A 22,133-nucleotide genomic window follows, 5' to 3' on the forward strand; every position below is an offset into this window, starting at 1 on the left:
TCATAGCACCCTCTGCCTTCATGTCTAACCGGCCACTGCCTTGGTGAGCAGCAATCCAGCCTTCGGGGAATGAGGGACATGTTTTTGTGTGTGCTTTCATCATGGGGGGGTTGGACATAACTCACCACGTTAGCCAGCTAAGTGCGCCTTCCACTTTGTCTGAGTATGTTACTCAAGCTTTCACAGCATGGTTGAACCTACCAAAGTCAGGGGACCCCCCGCTATACTTTGTCTTGAGTACCCGTTTTCACCCTCCTGTCACTTTGAGGCAGTGGTAGTTGGACTTTAGGAGGGATATATATATATATATATATATATATATATATATATATATATATATATATATATATATATATATATATATAGTTCTTTGAAAAAGTATTCACACCCTTGAACATTTTTCACATTCTGCTGCCTAAAAAATAAAATTCAAAATGCATTAAAGTAAGAGTTTGTTTAATTGATCTACACAACATCATCTACACTTTCAACACGTGAAAGAACAACTATAGAAATATTCAAAATGTAATTAAAAATAAAAAAACAAAAATTCTTGATTGCATAAGTCTTCACACCCTTTGTCATAGAAAACGCAAATTAACTCAGGTACAAAAAATTGCCTTAGCAAGGCACATAATAAGTTAAATTGAGCCCATATGTGTCCAATCACAGTAGTTCAACTGATCTGAATACTCTTGGCTGAAGAATCAAGCTGTTTCTGTTGTATGAAGTGAATCTGAAGCAAATGGCAAAACATGCGAAACAAGGAGCTGCCAAAAGAACTCCGGGATAAAATGATTGAAAGGTACAGATTGGGGGAAGCCTATAAGAAACTTTCAATGTCTTTGAATATCCCTTGGGGCACTGTCAGGTCCATCATTGTAAAGTGGAAACAGTTTGGCACCACCAAGACACTGCCTCGATCAGGCCATCCCTCCAAAGTCAGTAGCCGTGGCTTAAGGAAACTGCTGAGGGAGGTCACTGTGAGGCGTAAGATTACTTTAAAAGAACTACAGAGGTCTCTGGCTGGGATTGGAGAAAATGTTGATTGTTCAACAAGAGTACTCCACAAACATGGCTGTATGGGAGGGTGGCAAGAAGGAAGCCACTGCTGAAAAAAAAGCCATATGATGTGATGCATAGCATTTGCAAAGAAACACTTAGGGGACATTACACGCATGTGGGAGAAGGTTTTGTGGTCTGATGAGACCAAAGTAGAACCTTTTGGTCTCAATGCTAAGCGATATCTATGGCGTAAACCAAACACGGCACATCACCCTGCTAACACCATCCCTACAGTAAAGCATTGTGGTGGCAGCATTATGTTTTGGGGATGCTTTGCAGCAGCAGGGACAGGGAGGCTTATGAAAATCGAAGGAAAGATGGATGGTGCAAAGTACAGGCAGCAGATCCTGGTGGAAAACCTGTTCCAGTCTACCAGAGACCTGGGACTGGGGAGAAGATTCACCTTGCAACAGAACAATGATCCTAAGCACAAAGCAAAAGCAACAATGGTACATCCCAGCATGTTTAGGGTCATGTATAAAAATGCTAGACAGGCCTGGTTGCCTATAATTATGGCTAGCATGGCTGCAAGAGGAGACCTCAGTTACTTTGAAAGAGGGGTGATTGTTGGGGAACGCTTGGCAGGAGCTTCCGTGACCAAGACAGCTTAACTTGTTGATGTTTCACAAGCAACAGTATCTAAGGTGATGTCAGCACGGAACTCCGAGGGAAAGACATCATCAGCAAAGGGCAACAGTGAGCGGAAAGCGCATACTCTAGGATTGTGATATCCGTGCATTAATTCGAAGTGCAAGGCAAAACAGGCGAGCAACTGCAGATCAATTGACTGCAAATTTCATCCTGGGGCGCAAGCAGCCAGTTTCATCAAAAACGGTCCACCGAGAACTCCACAGAGCGGGATACCATAGTCGGGTTGCAGTGCACAAACCGCTCATCACACCTGGCAATTAGTCCAGTGGTGCAAAGGGCACAGGCAATGGAATGGATTTGATATGGTCAGATGAATCATCCTTCACCATGTTCTCGACAAATGGATGAGTGCACGTGTTGTGCCAACATAAAGAACTCTACAGCCGAGTGTTTGGTTCCAACAGTGAAGGGTTCTGGTGGTTCCGTAATGTTGTGGGATGCATCTTCTTGCCATGGTTTGGGTGCACTCATTCCCTTAGAAGAGAAGGTCAATGCTAATCGCTACTTAATGGTGTTTAGTGATCATCTTCACCCAATGTTGCAGCATTCCTTTCCTGCCGGGGGGGGGGGTGTCTTCCAGGATGACAATGCCCCCATCCACAGAGGAGGTGTGGTCGCCCAATGGTTTGACGAGCATGACACTGATGTTATCCATATGTCATGGCCTTCTCAGTCACCAGATCTGAACCCAATCGAGCATTTATGGGATATTCTGGAACGACACCTGAGACAGCATTTTCCACCTCCATCAACCAGGCGTAAGTTGATTGAGTTTCTCATGGAAGATTGGTGCAGCATCCCTCCTACAGAATTCCAGAGGCTGGTAGACTCTATGCCACGGCGCATACAGGCCGTACTGGCTGCACATGGTGGCCCAACACCCTATTAAGTGGCTTTACATATATACTGTATATACGACTGTAAGAAAATCATGGGCCGTGCAATTGTTGCGGAAACCACAACTTTTAACACAAACCACAAACTTTTTATAGTTGTTGCAACTTTTAATGTGACTACAATTATTAATAATTTCTATTATTTATTAATAATTGTTACAAAAATCAACAAAGAAGTTTGAAATGTTTCGACAAGTTCTATTTCGAAGGTAGCAAAGTGCAGTATTAAAAATTTTGTTACAGAACCCACCAGATTAGTCAGCCAATGTTCTTTTAACAGTTTGACACCTTCGTGAAAAGTTATGCTTATTATGGGTGCATTCGTAAACTCAATCTCAGGGTGCCAGAGAGTACTTTGACCGTTTGTAAACTCCTGGAGTTCTCTGTGGTGTCGTTTGAAAACTTTTGTCTGCTGGGCTATCGGTTGTCTCAGGTAACAATGCAGTAAAGTTCATAATTCAATTATAATATAAACACACTAAAAGTACTTATTTAAAATTACCCCAGTGTACAAAAATTTTAAAATCCTAAAAAAAACAAGGACGATGATCGGTACTTCCAACCAAACACTGGAAGGGGTTTTAAATGTTGTTAGGCTTTGTCCTACATTTGAGTAATGTTTTATATATATATATAAAACAACAGAAAAAAGCTAGATGATGAAGGACTTAGTCTGAAATGTTCTGATAATTGATTTTATATTAATTATTCACATTTTTATGTACCTATAGTACTTTTTTATTCTTTATTTTGATTATTTTGGTACACAGCAGTTGTCCTTTTTTTTTTTTAAAGATCATTTATTCCAAAAACAAAGAATGCAACACAATTAAAATATCAAATCAATATGATGGTTATACAATCTGTGGCACATTGTTATTTTAGTTGTAATCTTCAATGAGACACAATTGTGCTGGTGACACTATTAGGCAGGGAGATCGGATTTGGCACTAATAGTGCCAAATATTACCAAGTGACATTATTTGGCAGCAACACCAGCAGAGGGGTAGAAGTCAAAAGTTTATCTAAAATGTGAGGAAAAACAATTTATTTTTAGTGTCCTTGGTATTTTTCATCAATAAACCCTTCAATGTTTACACAATCTCCTGGATTCTTAATACCTCAATGGTGGGCATTTGTATGCCAGATATTTGCATCTCCTGTCATATTTGCAAATATTTTATGTACTGACTCTTCACAGTTTTTGATAGTTTATCGACTTTTAATTTAGCATTGTTATGGTCTTAAAAGTCTATTTTATGCACATCAGCTTTCCACTATACAGTAATTCAGCACTTCTGCTACATCTGCTTTGATATACGATCATGACACCAGTAAATTAGAAGACAACTATTTTAATAATGGGCCCTAAACTTACATTTGTATATACATCTAGAGTACTACTTGTCCTTTTAAGATGATCAGGTGTATATGGAGGCACTCAGTCTCTCCATCACTATCTGACAGTGATTATTAAAAAGTGTCTTAAAAAGTGATTATTTAATTGTGGACTTATGTTAGCACAAGCTATTGAGATCAGAATCTGGCAGAATATGAAGGAATCTGTCTGTCTGTATGTCAGAATTTACATGTGATCAGCTATTTTTTCTTTGTGTTTTGTTGGCAATAAACAGCTGAGCACTAGATGGTGCTGACACTATTATGAAGACACTTAGGCTGATCTAGTCTACATTACAAATGTCTATGACAGGCAACTTTATATAATCTTTATTTTTTTTATATAGCGCTATTTATAGTGGACCACCATCACAAAGTGCTTTACAAGATATATAAACGTAATCGAGAAATCGCACTCAGAAAACAATTGCAACCATCATCAAAAGACGTGAGTACAAAAACCTAATTAAAAATGCAATGAGTAGCTTTATTTTATTGATTAGTTTTATTTTTTTACTGTCCACTTCTATTTTTTAAGTTGTTTGCAATCAATCAAAAAGTGGTCCTTCTTACAATCAATCAGTGTGTTGATTTTGTGTGCAAGGTGTTTTAGCTACGACTTCAATGTTGCTTTCTACAGACGTATGTTGTGTAGGCTACATCAGCCAAAGTGTCTTTATATTAGTAAGCACCAGCACCCTCCTACTACAGTGTATCTATCTAAGACAGGCAACTAGACCTAAAAATAGCTTCTCTACTCAGGTGAAGGTACCTTATCAGAATATATATATATATATATATATATATATATATATTATATATATATATATATATATATATATATATATAATTTAATTTTATATAATAAGACATCATAGAAAGTATAGGGACAGTAAAAAAAAATTTGAAGCTACTGTCCTACTTTCTATTTAATCAAAATCGTGTACATGAATTCCTGCTGAGATTGAAGCTCTCACAATGAACATATGTAAAAAAAAAAAAAAAAAAAAAAGCGTGTCACTTCATATAGGCAACAAACATGCATTTAACAGCACTTACGTATGTCCCCTCCCCCTTCACCCCACCCCCCCCCACCCCCCCCCCCCCGCGCCCCCCCCCCCCCCCCGCCCCCCCCCCCCCCCCCCCCCCCCCCCGCACCCCACCCCTCCCCCACCCCCCCCAACCCCCCCCCCCCCCACCCCCCCGCCCAACCCCCCCCACCCCACCCCCCCCCCCCACCCCCCCCCCCCCCCCCCCCACCACCCCCCCCCCCCCCCACCCCCCCACCCCCCCCCCCCCCCCCCCCCCCACACCCCCACCCCCCCCCCCCCCCCCCCCGACCCCCCCCCCCCCCCCACCCCCCCCACCCCCCCCCCCCCACCTCCCCCACCCCCCCCCCCCCCCCCCCCCCCCCCCCCGCCCCACGCACCCCCCCCCCCCCCCGCCCCCCCCCCCCCCCCCACCCCACCCCCCCCCCCCCCCCCACCACACAACACCCCCACAACCCCCCCCCCCCCCCCCAAACACACACCAGTAGTGTGTGCATCCCAGTCTCCCTTGATGCCCCCCCCCCCCCCCCCCCCCGCTGCATTGATGCTGCTGCTTCTCCCAGTGATGATGTCACTGCCTCGCTATAGCTCAGCATCCCTGCCTGAGTCAACCACCAGAGCCATTTTGCCTTTGGATTGGAGAACATAAAGGCAACTACGGAAGATCTCATCCCCCCAGCAATTCATTCTCAGCCAGACCAGAGAACACACCCAGTTACAAAAACTCAGCAAGGTACATTGTGGGTGTGCTGTCTGTCTGTCTGTGGGGGTTGCTGTCATTCCTGGCTTCTAATTCAGGAGCTCTCAATTACTCAGAAACTGTCAACCAAGAACAAGCAACAACATAGAGAGCAACATACAGGAGCTAAAGCAAAAAGCTGTTTGGTCATTATTTCACAGGCACAAAAAGGTAAGTATTTTGATCCTCATTTCAGAGGAGGTTTTTTGTTTGGGATGCGCAAGGGTGTTGCAGTTGTCTTGGGGTGTGTTTATGCATAAAAGGCAGTAAAACCTAAGGTAATGTATGTAAAATGATAAACAATGGGCAGAATGCATAAGTAACCTTTATCTTAACCCTGAGTTAACAAGCATTCATTGCAAAGTGCACTGTCATTGAGAATCAGGGAAAAACAACACTTGGCAAATTCAATTGTTTTGCTGTCAGTCTCTGGTTTAAAAATGTATATGTTAAGATACACTGTGTGTATAGCTATCTATCTATCTGTCTATACATGATTATTATTATTATTATTATTATTATTATTATTATTATTATTATTATCAGAAACCATACACATGTATCAGTTTTAATTACCTGAATATATACAGTGCTGTATTTTAAAAAATAATGTCATTACATTATTATAGAAATAATGTCATTACTATTTATGTATGTATTTTTTTAAACCCAGCATCTCTGATAAACAGAAGCATTGTTTGGTGCCTGAGTGAGTGTTGAATGATGCGGTTGCTATATTTAATTAAGCCCAATTCAAAATGGTGGTGGCATTTACATGACTAGAATGAGAGACCGGTGAAGGGGCGTCGTGATGTAAAACCACAGACTAGGGTTATTTTCTTAAATACAAACCGGGGTTATTTATTGTATTTATTTTTTGTTTCCGTGTAATTGTTTTAGATTAAAACGCAATCGCCACTTTAATTTTCTATTAGCAGTTGTTTTGTTACATTTACATTTGAGGTTTCAGTGTCCCCCACCCCCCTCAAAACAACTGGGTTTTACAAAGACTAGAAATACCCAGCCCTTTGGGGTTAATGCTCGAACTGGAAGTCAAACGCGAAATCCAATTTTAAAACGACGTCAGGTCATGCGACTTCACTGTAGCTGAATCAGTTGTTCATGTAGGAAACATATAGTGATCTACAATTTAAATACATAACTAGAAAATAAAATCGGAAGACAGGAAGGGTAACAAATACGAATAACCCATCAGAAATAATCACATACAGCTATGTCGTAATTTGACTGATGAAACTGGCCAGACGATTAAATTAGAACAAATTTAACCGCAGTGCAAATGTGGTCAGTTTACAAGTGGATTAAAATAAAGAAAGAAATAACACGAATGATTTTTGTAAGCCACTTTTTTTTTTTCTTTATTAGCTGTATTTTCTTACGCCCGTGTCAGATTAAATTCAACGTTACCTAATTTACCTGTTTCAATTCGACACCATCCCGTGCGTGCATTTGTTTTCTACACCAGGTGCCTCGCATAATAAGCCTCAACTGCGCGTGCTGCAGGAAGACCCACCCGTGAAACCAGACACCAAGTCAATAGGGAGTTAGAACTGGGAGGTGGGGAAGAATCCATTTGCATGCAGACAACACAAAATAAATTATTCTAAAAACACTGAACAAAATACACAAAACACATGGCTAGGCAGAGAAGAGAATGGATATGTATGAAGACCCACTTATTAAGACAGATGTACAAAGAGGAAGAGATGAATAATAATTTTAAAAAATAAATAAATAATACAGTGAAAGTCTGATACAACGTATTGCCTTGGGACCGTAAAAACAGATGTTATAACCGAGGTATGTAATAACCAGGTACATACACATACCTGTCAAATCAGCACAAAAATCAAAACCTAGTACAGTACTAATTGAAAAATGTACATATAAAGGTATATAGTATAAAGGGTTATTACAGAAGAAACAATATAAAACAATGTAACATGTAACCAGTACTGTACATTACTACTATACAGTATGTAACATTCTGTATTTTAATTATTTAATACAGTAATTCATTTTGCCTTGGATAAAGTTGGTCAGCTAAATGAATTATAAAAAATAACAAAAAATATGTAACTAACATATTGAATAATACGGTACTGTAATTAGTAAAATAATATAATACAGTACAGTAATAATAATAATAATAGTAATAATAATAAACATTACCATACAAACTGACAGTTCAGGTACAGTACAGCAGTAATCATTGCCTGTACGCTATTTTTGTCTTTTAGACCCTGGCCACATTAACGTTTTAGAACCGAGTTAAGGGTTCAAAACGTATTTAACAGTGCTTAAATCGATTTGCATCAACACTAAACATTGTTCATAACTGAGTTCAACAACCGAGTTTGAACTCGGTTGTCGGCACAACTGGGTTAGATAAACTGGTTTAACTGTAATCTGGACGTGAACCGTGTTCGAGTCTGGTTACACAGTATCCTCTGATATCCCCTTGTGCTTTGCTTTAGTAGGATTCCATAAGCCCTACTGCTTCTTTTTAAACTTGAGCTCTTTGACAACATAATTCTGACTGCTTTCGTCCCTTTAAGATTTCTCCAATAATGTACAGTTTGTCCTTAAGTGAAATTGACAATTGTTTTGTGCTGGCAATGATAATACTGCATAAATTACAGAGAGCAAGGTCAAGTTCAAACAGCAAGAGGTAGGCCTATGAATATGCAATATGTGCAGCACAGAGCACTGCGTGCCATCACCTTGAGTCATAATAACAAGATGTATGCATTATCTGAGTACGTACTAAAAGGAGAATTTAAACAGGATTTAATAACATGATTTTATTCAGTTCCATGATACTGGTTCTTTATATCAGTGTGTACATTATAGCCCAGGTACGTTGTAAATGGGTTTGTTTGTAATAAAAAAGGCATGAAAGGCATGACACACCCAGTTCAGCTAAACACACATATAAATTAAGATACAGTTTAAAATGTTCATTTTTCTATATTCCTTTTAAGTAAATAAATGACATAACTGTGCTATGCAGTATAAATTCTGATTCCAAGTGGATAGAGCATTTGAAAAATCAGGCTGAGCTGTTATTAATTACTTGTATTGTAAACGGTGCAATAAAATGGAAAATTATTCAGCAGAAATGATATACCTAATATTTACTAATATGTCACAGTTTTACAGAAAGAGTGCACATTCATGCCATGTATTTATTTGAGAGTACAGTATAAGTGAAATGGAGCAGAGAAAGAACAGGAGGGAGAGAGAAACCCTCACTTTCCCTCAGTGAATATGAAGTTGGTTTATTTGAAGGATATAGCACCACCACAACCCTGCACACAGTACTTAAATGTAAATAGCAGTGTTCTGGTGCCAAGCAGTATGATAGTGCTGTATTGTGCACAACCGTAACCTTTCCACTGGTGTGGGGGAAAGTTCAAGGTCTTGAGAAAAGGGAAATTAAAGTACACTGAATGAATCAAAATAGCTTTTATGTTATAGATACATTAAGTGGAGAGAAATCTATATCTGGTTTGAATTGCATTCCTCTGGTTCACCTGCACTTAGTTTCCTGACTGTCTCCAGCAGACATGTTTAAGTGTTAACATCGCTGGTCTGTAGCAAGTCTCCCGCACTAAAGGTATCAATATCAACAATCCAGGTGGGGCTCCTCAGTGCCTAATGTCATGGGGGACCTTGAGCCAAGAAAGTTTGGGAACCCCAGTCCCAGCTTAAAATATATAATGGGCTTGTGAAACAGCCATGCTGTCTTTTACAAATGTATGCTTACCAATTTCAAATAACTTTTCACTATTGTTCTATACCATAGTTATAGTACTGTATGCCATGCACAATTTGTGTATCACATGATAATTATTTTATTTTTATTTTTGTTTTCAGCACAAACGATACGATGTTCTAGATTTAAGAAATTACACCAAGTCTTGCAGAAGATAAGATGAAGCATCTAGATTACAGTGGTGGTAGTTTCTTCCACTACGTTTTTTCAGCTGTTTTTGACAGGAGCTAATATCAGTGACTTGACCTCAAGATCAGGCAGTGAATCCTCCTACCTGCTGTCACATAATCCAGGAATCATTCAATGACTGCCCACTTTGACTACCAGCTCCACTGCTGTCACTGAGTGTTAAAGCTTACTACCATGCGTGTGATGCACAGGGTCTTCAGAACCACACTCAAGAACTCCATTGAGAAATGGGCTCATCAGATATTTTGAAATCAACAGGACCACATACAGAGTTCACCAAATGGTGTTTGAATGAATAATACATGTTTTATAGCTGGTGTTTAAAAAAATAAATAATTTTTTTGACCTTATTATGCAAGCAGTCCATCAGGACCATCATATGTCTTGTGACATATACTGAATTGCAACCGGAATATCTCAGTATGTCTTGCATTGTGACATTAATCATCATTATACCCCCAGTTGTTTTCAATTTCAAAGTACCTCATAGCCATTATGTAATTGAAGAGACTGGGTATATCATTATTACTTTTATCAGAGATTTTGGATTTCTTTCCTCAGAACACCTGCATGTCTCTTTGTCACTAATCAGACTGCCCTCCTCCTCTTTGCTCCAGGTACTCGAAGGTTGCCCGGGCCATCGCTGGTCGTGAGCTCCCAGCGCGATGGCAGCAGCGTCGGTGAAGGTGGCAGTGAGGGTCCGCCCCTTCAATTCCAGGGAGATCAGCAAAGATTCCAAATGCATTATACAGATGACAGGCAACACTACCAGTGAGTACCTCTCCAGGGGCCTTCGTCTATCCCAGCACTGAGGGGACTTCTGCTGTTTTAACTAATTTATTGTGCTGTTAGTACATTTATTTGCATATTATATTTTCACTTGTTTATGAGCTTGGTAGACTTTCAATTCTCAAAAATCTATATCATATTTGTTATAACTATGTGTAGTTCCATTTGTTCAATATATTGCATTTGTTTTTATCTAATATCGAATTGTCAGCGCCTTTAATATTGTATGCTGACTGCAGTAGACTTATTTATTTTCTTTTATGGTATTGGTTTTTTGTTGGTCAGTGGCTCTGCACGCTTTTAGTAATTTGGTCTTTAATGTGACTTTTCTGTAAGTATTCTAGCTGTTCTACTTTTTATTTATTAATAGGTTGGATTCAAACAGAGCGGATTATATAATACAGTATATCTGGACTTTTAAATAGCCTTTGACAAAGTCCAGAAGGGATTTAGACCACCCACAGAACAGGGCAGAAACATTACAGAAAAAGCATTGTGTCGTTAGAGAGAGTCCTGTGAAGAGCAACTAGGCTAATCCCATGGCTGTAAGATGTGAGTTATGAAGACACTTTGAGTGAATGAAATCTGGAACAAAGAAGGGTTAGGGGGGAACCCAGAGACCACAGCTGGAAACGAATAATGACTTATTAGCTGATATGATTATCAGTGTTTTCACAAATGGTTCTTGTACAGACAACAATCACCAATAGGCTCCAATTATGTTGCATTACACTACCTGTCATTTTAAGGGGCATGTCTTTGGTTTATGCACTTTGTGATTTTATGTGCAATGTGTGTCACATCACCGAAGAGCACATACTCTCCTAATAGACACACACACTGCAATCTATCTGGCTTCTTTGCATGAGATTCTGAGGATAGTTGGGATTGCATGAAGGATGTGCTGACCCCACGTCAGCTTTGGTGGCCATTTCGACGTACATTTTAAAAGGTTTAGGTGGCAAAGTGGTTAATATTGTGCAGGTGCAGGTGGTCTAAGAACAAACAGACAATTGTAATCCAGGTGCAAAGGTTTGTTTTTATTTCTTTTATGTCCAGTGCCTGACTGCAAAACAAACAGTAAATAATAATGCTGGTAAGTAATGCAGTGGTGCATATTACTTACGTTGTAATCCCCAGGTTGGTTCCGAAATAGTATTCCCGTTATTGTATCCCCACATTAAACACAAAACACATACGCAAGTCTGTTAAGTGCGTGAATTAGTGACTGTGGTACTAATACAGTTTATTGTGATACGAGTGAAGTGCTGTTCCGGGTTTGTGCTGGCCTCTGACGACAGCTCCGGAATGTGTTAGCTGCCTAGTGATTACAAGCAACAAATAGAACAAAACAAACACTCATGATTGATTCACAAAAACACAGTTCCTTCCGGGTCACTTTACATTAACCAAAATGAAGGAACAGATTACGTCGCTTTGACCCCTGTTTATACCGTCACTCATGACCCCTTGGTAAACGATTAAAGCCACTCCTCCAATCCGCGGCTGCCACATCATTTCCCATCTTGGTCACTGATTTAGTGTACCAAAGCGCTGCCACTTTTCTAAATGACCGACTTCCTTTTAACCCTCGGAACTAAGTGTCAGGCCAAGTAGGCCAGAGTACTCTGTTCCCATTACATAGGGCCCTCACAGGTCAGGAGGGAGATTTACCACCAAGAATCATTGTCTTTCTGTCACACTTTATTAAACAGAGAAACCGATTGTGCTTGCTTTATAATTTAAAAATGAGCATTGTTAGATACTGTAGTGTACAAGAATCCTACAAAGCTAATTTGTATTTATATTAAACAGGGCTCCCCCTCTTTCCTGTTTAATCAGTGTTCTGCGTAAAGTAACAGCTCTCATTTGTGACATACTGTAATACTGAGTAGTCTCAGCTGTGTTTGTTATATTTGACTGATCCTCTCTGGCTGTGAGGAAATGATAAATGACTTTGTTGGGGTAGGATTGCAACCCTGTGGCTCCTTAGCTGTGTAAGGAGAAATATTTTCAATTATAAATGAAGCTTGTTAAATATTCACTATTTGGCCTAATTTAGATGTATTCTTTATCCACCCACCCCCTACACATCTCCTGCTTCTCAAGACTTAAGAGGAAATAATTATTTTAAATATTTTGTTTCTGCTGTTGTGTTCTTAATGTGTTGTGGTCTCTGAGTAAGTTAATGTGTTTGTACTGAAATGTACATTTATTCCCCAGACACTGCTGTTGTAAGTTTATTTAAAGTTCCTAATAGATAAGGCTCTATTTCTTGGTTATCACAGATTTCACGATTCCATCAAATGTAACAGTTGCTGTGGAATATGAAGTGTAATATGAAAGAATAATGTAAATATACATATTTTGGATCACTTAAAATGAAATACAGCAAAAGTTGCCTTATTGACACACTTCCTGTTACATAGTATTTAGGAACCTGGCAGCCTTGAACACACTTCATAAAGCGACTTGATTACATTAAGAATGTCTTCAATGAAAAAGACACCAGCTGTATCAAAGATTGGAAATATTTCTGCTAAAGATGTCCAGTACAAGAAGGGGACATTAAAACATGTCTGTTGTTATTTGTACATGTGTTTATGTTTTTATTTTGTTTGATAATTCACAGATGGTGCTGTAACAAATGTTTAATCGATAACATGTTGAAATACCTGAAATATTTTTAGACTGTCAAATGCTGTGAAATTAGCATTTTTTTACTGTGAAAAAAATACAGCCCTACTCATAGTTTATTGAGCAAACACAAGACACATAATTGACAGAAAGTGATTGTTTTGGATTGGAAAATATAATCTGTTATAATCATGTCTATCTTTAGGATTTATTTTTAACATAAGCATACATAAAAACAGTATTTTTTTGTCGTAATGTTTCTTTCTTACAACAGCGCATTCTAATCTTTTTCTTCTAAGTATTATTTACATAGAATAAATAGGCATTTGTTACTACTGACAATTACAGCAATATGCTCATTATATACTACAGCCCACCAATGGAGAACACTAGTATTAACATGTGTCTACTTCTAAGTTTTACCTTTACTTTTCTGCAGAAAAGTATTTTCTGTAAGGGCCAGGCCAACCAAGGCTGTTCTTTGCAAAGCATCAGTGAGTTTTGCAGTAGACGTATCACCTACCAAGCTAAGTCCTTGCATACTGACAAAGTCAAATCTGTTGTAAATTCTGAGAGGTGGTTGCATCAATAGGAAGACCAATTAGGATTTGTTGCCAAATCCATGATGATGTTGTCTAACCTTCCTTATTAGTTCTGAGGTTGTCCTTTGCTGGAAGGTCTTGGTGAAATCAATGCCCCCTCCCCCCTGCCCAAGTAGCTCTTGGAGAAACAGCAGGTCTGGTTTCCACCTTCTCAACCTCCTGGCAGCTGGGTATCTGGCTTGAAACCTGAGTCTCTAACATTTTTTTTTCTTCTTTAAAGATGCCATAACTCTTTAAAGTTGCTACAAATAACAATTTAACAGTTTTTCTTTTATTCTGTTACAATTTTTTTTAAATTTGCAATCAGTTTATTTATTTATATTAAATTTTAATTTTTTTTTAAATTTTTTATTTATATTAGTACTTTCAATGTTTTAAACATCCCACAGTAGCTGATGTTACTTCCAGAATGTCTTCCAGAGTTTCCTAGTCCTGTTACAGATGTACATGGCTACCACTAGCGTCCCAGTACTCAACTAAAAACATTTTTGGCTAGTAATTACAAGCAAGTAATTTGTATTGTAGATACAATAAAAAAACTCTGTTATTATTTGTAATATTATTTTGAAAAACTTGAACCTAATTTGAATACGTTTGAACTAATTTTGTCTTATACAGACACACCAATAGTTGTTTTGACGCATATTAATAACGTTTGTTAATACAGGCTAACTTCACTATAACCAACCCCCATGGGACCTGGAGAAATGTTCACTATATCAGGGTGTTCACTATAATAGGGTTTGGCATTTTTCTGTATCAGAATAATGACAAAATGGACATCAATATATTGTACTTTTATGAAGATTCCTTCACATTGCTCAACATTTAAATGGCAACCGCATTGCAAGACAGAGAGACATGGGAGTCGGAGTTGAAATGCCAGCACAGGCCCACAGGATTTATTAAACACAATAATAATAATAATAATAATAATAATAATAATAATAATAATATAAATTTATTTTTATATAGCACCTTTCATAATGGACCACCATCACAAAGAGCTTTACAGAGGTAGGCTGTGAACTGTGCATTATATGCAGAATCACTTACAATAGGACATTGATTTAACATCTCATCCACAGGATGGAGCACAAGGAGGTTAAGTGACTTGCTCAGGGTCACACAGTGAGTCAGTCAGTGGCAGAGGTGGGATTTGAACCAGTGACCTTCTGGTTACAAGCCCTGGACTTTAACCACTGGACCACACTGCCTCCTACACCCCCCCCCTCCAAACACAAAGTAAAAAAAAAAGTAATGTGATGTGTGACACTACCACTGTGATGGTGGCTACCACTTGCTCGAGCAAAAGGCAAAATAAATTTTGTGTACAAAAACTACAAATAAAACATTTTGTACGGTGTGGGTGAGCACTAGCGTTACGCAACGAGGCTTGCCACTCCAGGGTGAGGTCCTGCTACACCTGATTGAGGACCACTCACTGCTGCTGCCTTCCCCTCAAACAAGCCTAGCAGGAAGCAAGTCTCAATCGAGCGCCCGTCTGTAAACAATCATTTGATCAAACATAACAACTCCAAAAAGCACACAAAACAAACCTGTTTCCACATATAAATTACACCAACACTAATTTCCCCCTTTTCAGGGCAATCGTCCTGCTACAGGTATGTTTAAAAGAAAACAGTAAAAAAATGTACACTTACATGCTGAATGCACTACATGTTATTTCTTGAAAAAACTATCCAGTGTAGATTGCTCCTCACGCCCGTTGCTTGGTTGCAGTTTGTGTGAAGATGACAGACAGGCAACAATTATATTTGTCATGCATGATTCATACTACAATAGGTAATCTTTGAATTAAATTATTTTGAATTGATCAACCATGGTCTTTGTTTTCACTGAGAGAATAACACACTTGACATTGGAGAAATTTCATTGTCAGCTAATTTGCATTTAAAAAATCGGTTTTTGCTGTTGGGATCATTAAAAACTAGTGTTCGTTATAAGAAGGGTTCATTATAGTGAAGTTAGCCTGTATATTTTTATGGGGGGAGGTATGATTTGCCATGACATTGCCACTGGTTTGAAAGGTATTGTGAAATCGCATTGCGTCCGGTGTGTGGAGACCTTTACTCAAGTCATTTATAGAACATAAAGGGAAAACTATATACACATACTGGCATAATGATGATGATGATGATGATGATGATGATGATGATGGTGATGATGATGACACCTGTCAAAACGTTTCTACGTATAAGTTTTGTAATTACAACATTAGCACATCATGAGAATAAAGTGCTATAAGAACAGCTTGTTAGATTGATTGGGTTGGTAGAGGAGAGACCTCTAGAGAAAACATATAAAAGGGTTGTCTGACTCGATGAGGTGAGACGTGGCCTCCAAGACTGTGCACAGCATCCGAGGGTGGAATAGGTAGCGGATGCAAACCTGAAATGAAAGGACAGGAGAGTAGTTACCTTGGCTATTGGAGAGCTGCTGGCAGTGGGAGCAGAGAGCCTCCCTCAGGGAATCTGAAAAGAGGCAGAAAATAGAATGGTTAGTTAGGACATTGAGCACTGAACACATAGCAGGCCAAGTCCCAAGCAGATAATAGGAAGAACTGAGCTTCTGTTTGAGGTAAGGAATAGCGCATGAGCTGTGAAAGGATAGGTATGGCTGTGGGTCCCACAGACTTGTATGATGAGCACACCCCCTTATCAGAAGGCAGAGGTGGCATAGCCTGACCTGAAGTCAGAGCAGTGAGATCAGTTGCACCCCAAAAGAAGGACCCCCGGCTCCATAGAAGTTCCCCAAAACTGTGCGTCAAGCAAGAAGACCATGTACCAGCGCATAGGAAAAACACACAAAAAGGGGGTAGATAGATGTATGGATTATGTATATGTATAACTATACCTATATCTCTTGCAAAGAGATAGCCCCCACTCCAGGCAAGCTAGCAATACTTTGTTGAGCTATGGAAATGTCAGAAATGGAAGAGTTAATGTATAAGTCAACTGCTGAAGACCAGTGCCCCAATCTCTTAATGAGATGCTTGTTGATTCTCATCTTGGCTGCCGATGTTGCTGCCCCGATCCTAAAGTAGTGAGGGTTGTAGAACTGGGGCGGGAGGCATGCCTCGGAGATCAGGTAGGCCAGTTGGGAAGAGAAGCAATGTCTCGATACGACTGAATGGGAAGAATCCATGAACAGTGGGTCTGATGGGAGGAGGGGTTTTAGGAAGAAACTGCCAATCAGCGATAGTGACACTGGATCCCACTGATGTATGACTTCATTGTGCCTGGAGCCAGAAGGAGAGAGTCCCTTGCGTGTGTGATGAAAGCGAGGATCCAGTCTTGATTGAACAGAGTAGGAAGAATTTGGTTTTGAGCACAGAAGACTGAATGGCAGTTCCAGCCTGTGGTGTAAGTGCTCTTGTGGATGGACTGAGAGCTGAAGCCATGTAGTTTCTGGCAGATTGAAGGAGCTTGGATATAGTTTAGTTGAACTGAACACCAGGTGCTGGAATAACGGGACCTGCAATGTGACTGGAGCTGCTGTTTAGATCAGCTGGTGGAATCTGGTGATCTGGAAGTGAGATAAAGCATCAGCAGCATTATTATGAATGCCTGCGATGTGGTGTGCTTGAATAACGAAATTATAAGGTATTGAAATCCATATAAAGCAGCGGAGTAAGCTCATGATGAAAGGGGAGGATGAATGACCTTTGATGATAATATGCACTGTGGGTAGACACTGTGTAACAAAAAATATATATTTTTTTGTTCCTGGGTAGTAAGTGTTATTTCCTAATTGCTTATGTCTCAAAAGTATAGAAAATGGCTATTATTCCCCACAAACTTTGCTTTTGTGACCAGGACAGTGATATTTCAAAATATCACTATTTCCAATGGTAAAATGGGCAAATGTGTGTCTTTTCTTTCACATAAAGTCAGAAAAAAACAACATGAATCCAAATTAACATGTATTTATACTAAAGTAATACAAAGATGACTACAAAAGATTTAGAAGTGAGTAGTTTTTCGAGATTTACAATTATACTGTAAATACAGTATAATCCGTTTTTTTTTCTGACTTTATGTGAACGAAAAGACACACATTTGCCCATTTTCCCATTGGAAATAGTGATATTTTGAAATTGGTGCTGCACTGTTGAAATTATTTAATATTTTAATACGTTGATGTAAACTTCTATGCAAGATTGCTTTTTCTTCATATGAACAGCATCCCAGCATCACACCCCTCTATCCCCCACAGCTCAGCCCAGCTTACTTGCCCTATACATCAGCATTGATTTATTTCTATTGTGCTTGAGATCCCCATCCTCTTTCTTTCCGTCTCAGCCACAGCCAGTTTCTGCTCCCTTTTGCTGCTTCAGATAAGTTCTTCACTGTGCGACGCAACTCTTGGCCACTGAACCCGACATCTCTGAGAAACCGGGTTTTAGAGTGTGCCACAGATCTTCGACAACCCACCTCCACTGGGTAAACTCGGACTCTCCATCCTCGCTGTTCCGCTTCAGCAGCTAGTTGATCATACCGAAGTTTCTTCCTCTCATATGCCTCATCCACAGCATCCTCCCATGGCACTGTTAACTCTACCAGATGAACAAGGCGTGCTGATCCAGACCACAAGACAGTGTCTGGTTGAAGGTTAGTGGTGGCAATCTCAGGTGGAAAAATAAGCTGTTGACCAACATCTGCCAGCATCCTCCAGTCTCTAGCAGCTTCCAGTTGTCCTGGGCGAGGCTTGGTTTTAACACCTTTTCTTGGTGGTTGCTCTCCTGAATGGAGGAATGTGTATTTTGTGTGTAATGCTTTGATGGAACTGGTGGCAACTTATTGGTCAGGTTACGCTTGTCTTCCAGTACTAAGGCCAAGTACTACATTACCTGGTCATGGCCCCAAGTAAACTGTCCTTGGCTAAGACCCACCTTACATCCAGTCAAAATGTGCCTTAATATTGCAGGTGATGTGCCTTAATATTGCAGGTGATGAACACAAAGGACATGAGGGATCCTCACCCACCCAGAGGTTTAGGTTCTGTGCTGATGGGAGAACATCATATGTTGATCTGATGAGGAAACTGATCCTGCTCTGTTCCATTGTCCATAGGTCTTGCCAGCCGGTCTTGCGTTGTTCCACACTCTTCCGTTTCATCTATTCTCCCTGCTTGGCCTGGTAAACAGCTTTTACACACCTGATCCTCTCCTCCTGCTTTTGCACCTCGTTGATTACCAGCTTCCAACGTTGAGCTGGGGTTGCCTTGTGCCATGTAGAAGGAGCTGAACTGATACCAAGACCTCCTTCCATGCCGAACTTGCCCCATAATATCTCCAGTTTGAATGGCAGCCTTAGCATCTTCCACAGCTTTCTTTGCTGCGCATTTTCTTCCAGTTTTCAACACAGGTGCGGCCTCCCTTACACATTTGTCATGTGAATCTACTAATGTCATTTCCAGTCAGACTTTGGCGCATTTAAACTCCTCGGTTAGAGCAGAGATTGGTATTCCTTTACCATAAAGTCCCACTCCGCTGAGGCAGTGTGGAACTCCCAACCATTTCCTGATGTATGAACTGATTAAAGCTTCCATCTTCTCAACTGTTGTAAAGGAAACCTTGTATACAGCCAGTGGCCACAGCAGTCTTGGCAGCAGACCAAACTGAGCACCACAGTTTCAGTTTGCCCGGGAAAGCGCTGCTGTCTATGCTCTTCAACCCTTCCACTGCTTGTTGTCTAACTTCTCCCACACAAACTGTGTCCTTTAGATCCCTGTCGTACCAACTCCCTAGACTTTTCACTGGATTCTTGGACACTGCTGGTATTGCCTCACGGTTAATGTAGAACCTTCTATCTACTACTTTACCTTTAATTATAGAGATGCTCCTTGATTTAGTGGGCTTGAATTGCATTCGTGCCCATTCAATGTTAAATTAGCTATATAATAAGCTAACCAAGAGTGACTGTGTGTTTATGTTGAATGTAAAAAACGCAACAGCCATTTAAAGTGGTGATTTCAAACACAAAAGCCCAAGTTAGGAGAAGCAATTGGGGCAACCTTGTCAAGCTTCAAGCAAATCGGCACAGTTGGAAAGGTGCTGGGGCCCAACAGTCAAACAATTGTTGCTTCTAACTTGGCTTCCTTTTTTCATTGCTCCACTTTATCGTGCCACTTTACATTGAAATGCTCATTTCCTTATCAGCTGGGTTTAACCAGAATAAAGATGGTAAGACACATGTGCCAAAGAAAGTGCTCAACACAGACTGGAGTGTACAAGCACTACTACAGAGAAAAAGACAGACAGGAAATGGGAGAGACATCATCACAGGCGCAGACAAGTATGCTTTGGGAAGACACACGGACAACATGCAGGTAAGGCACAGGTTGATGAGGGCACACATGGACAGACATTTAGCCTGTGCATGCAAGAATACATGAAAGAGCATGAAGCCATATATATCCAACAATGAAGATGATGAGCAAGACCAATAATGGCAACAAGTGCAAGGGATAATGAGAATGCAAGGTAAGTGTATGGGATGTGACAGTTGATGGGGCAGGCATTATAGATCCAGGGCTGGGGTGTTGGAGCATTTTTTTCGTTGTGCATTGTCAATGTTTTTTGTTGCAGATGTGACTTTTTAGCTTATAAGGGAATGGTCACAATCCCTTTGAAGTTGTATAAAGAGCATTTCAATGTAAAGTGGAGTGATGAAAAAAAGAAGCCAAGTTAGAAGCAACAATTATGTGAATGTTGGGCCCCAGCACCATTCCAATTGTGCATATTTGCTTGTTGCTTGACAAGGTTGCCCCAATTGCTTCTCCTAACTTGGGCTTTTTTGTTTGATATCACCACTTTAACAGCTGTTGTGTTTTTCGAACCTGTTTTTTTTACATTGCCAAGTTTTGTTATAGATATCACTTCTTTTTTTTACTTCATCAAATAATGAATAAAGCGAGGGAAAGCTATTCGAGAATGTCTATGGTAAATAGACAGACAAGACAAGAGACTAATAAGTAGAGTAATATAAGAGAAATGAGAAAAGATTTGAAAGTAAAATAATGGTACTTTTGGACAGTATTGAAAGTGTACACATTTTATTATTTTAGTTGCAAATGTACATCCACGAGTGGTGAAAACAATATATCTATTTTGGTAGGTATTAATATATTGATGTTTATGAAAACTACAATGTTATGAATGGTTAAAAAGGTACATATGCATGTCAGTGCTAAAGGGCAGTATACTAACACATTTTTATACTGAAAAAAAAAACATTATTCTCCTTGTTCTAGAGGTGTTCTGAACTTAGGCCAATGTAAAGCATTTGTAAAGCATTAGATTTCTTCAAAAAGGCCATATCCATGTCCTTTGCCTTTCTTGGCCATGGTTTGACTTCAGTGAGTGCATAATTTGCATGCACCCATTTTCCAGTAGCACCTACAGCAAGAAGAGACACACACACAAAGAACACGCTGTCCAGTGGCCACGCCTCCATGCTCGAGCCACATTTCTGACTGAGGTCTCAGCTGTCAGTCTCACACGCGGGAACACCCAGAGTGTGAGCGTAGCTGAGCAAGCCAATTGTTTATGGAGTGGAGGAGCAGAATGTTGTAGTTCCTTGAGCGGACCTTTCCGGCCTTCTCTTTTACAGCACTGAGAAGAACTGAGCATGGTTTTATTTTTCTTAAATATATGTTCAGTCATGGATTTTGGACAAAATAGTTACTAAAAAAAGGTGACAAAGACAGATGCAGTCACTTTACAGTATTTTCCATCATGCCTGCGCGTGGTAACCATTCATTTTTCAGTTTCAAACCACAATTAGGCACTTATGTTTTGCTGACTTGAGAATTGCATTTTTTTGTAAAAAAAAAGCTTTTATTTTTCTTTGCTAGTCAATGTGATCGACGTGGCAGTTTATTAATTATGATTGATGTATCTACTATAGATACTAATGAGAACAAAACAAATACAAAAGAAAAACAAGGGAACTGCAGATTTTTTCAAGAAAGCTGGGAGTCTATAAATGGATTTTATATTTTTAAACACTGCAATAACAGTTCTGCTTGTGAAGCATCCACACTAAATTGACAGAACAGGTGATTTATTTGCACTGTGCAGAAACTTATTTTCCCATTGGTGCTTGAGCTCCACAACACTCTCGGAATCATAATAAAAGTGTGTTTTTAAAAAAGTAATTTCAGCTTTCAATCAGTTAAAATATGCTGACAATATTGTAAACAACATCTACAGACAGCGAGTCCCAAGCTTTAAATGTGTTACTGTTTTTTAGATAAGAACTTTATTATGAATATTGTTTTATTGTGTTTTAA

At 39.6% G+C, this 22,133-nt stretch overlaps 1 protein-coding gene across 28 annotated transcripts in view; it reads left to right on the forward strand.

Annotated features, from left to right (window-relative positions):
* Window positions 1-5,657: 5,657 nt before the first annotated feature.
* LOC121326822 (kinesin-like protein KIF1A) overlaps window positions 5,658-22,133 on the forward strand; it is a 160,454-nt gene continuing 143,978 nt past the window's right edge. For 13 of the 28 annotated variants that reach the window (XM_041270347.1, XM_041270351.1, XM_041270353.1 and 10 more), the window contains exons 1-2: window positions 5,658-5,969; window positions 10,404-10,557. In XM_041270347.1, coding sequence (XP_041126281.1) covers window positions 10,452-10,557 — 106 coding nt within the window. In that variant the 5' untranslated portion in view covers window positions 5,658-5,969; window positions 10,404-10,451. The remainder of the gene's footprint in view (window positions 5,970-10,403; window positions 10,558-22,133) is intronic. The other 15 variants (XM_041270356.1, XM_041270363.1, XM_041270365.1 and 12 more) reach the window with 3 other exon arrangements.

Source organism: Polyodon spathula, chromosome 14 (genome assembly GCF_017654505.1).
Source record: "Polyodon spathula isolate WHYD16114869_AA chromosome 14, ASM1765450v1, whole genome shotgun sequence".
Classification (NCBI taxonomy): Eukaryota; Metazoa; Chordata; class Actinopteri; order Acipenseriformes; family Polyodontidae; genus Polyodon; species Polyodon spathula.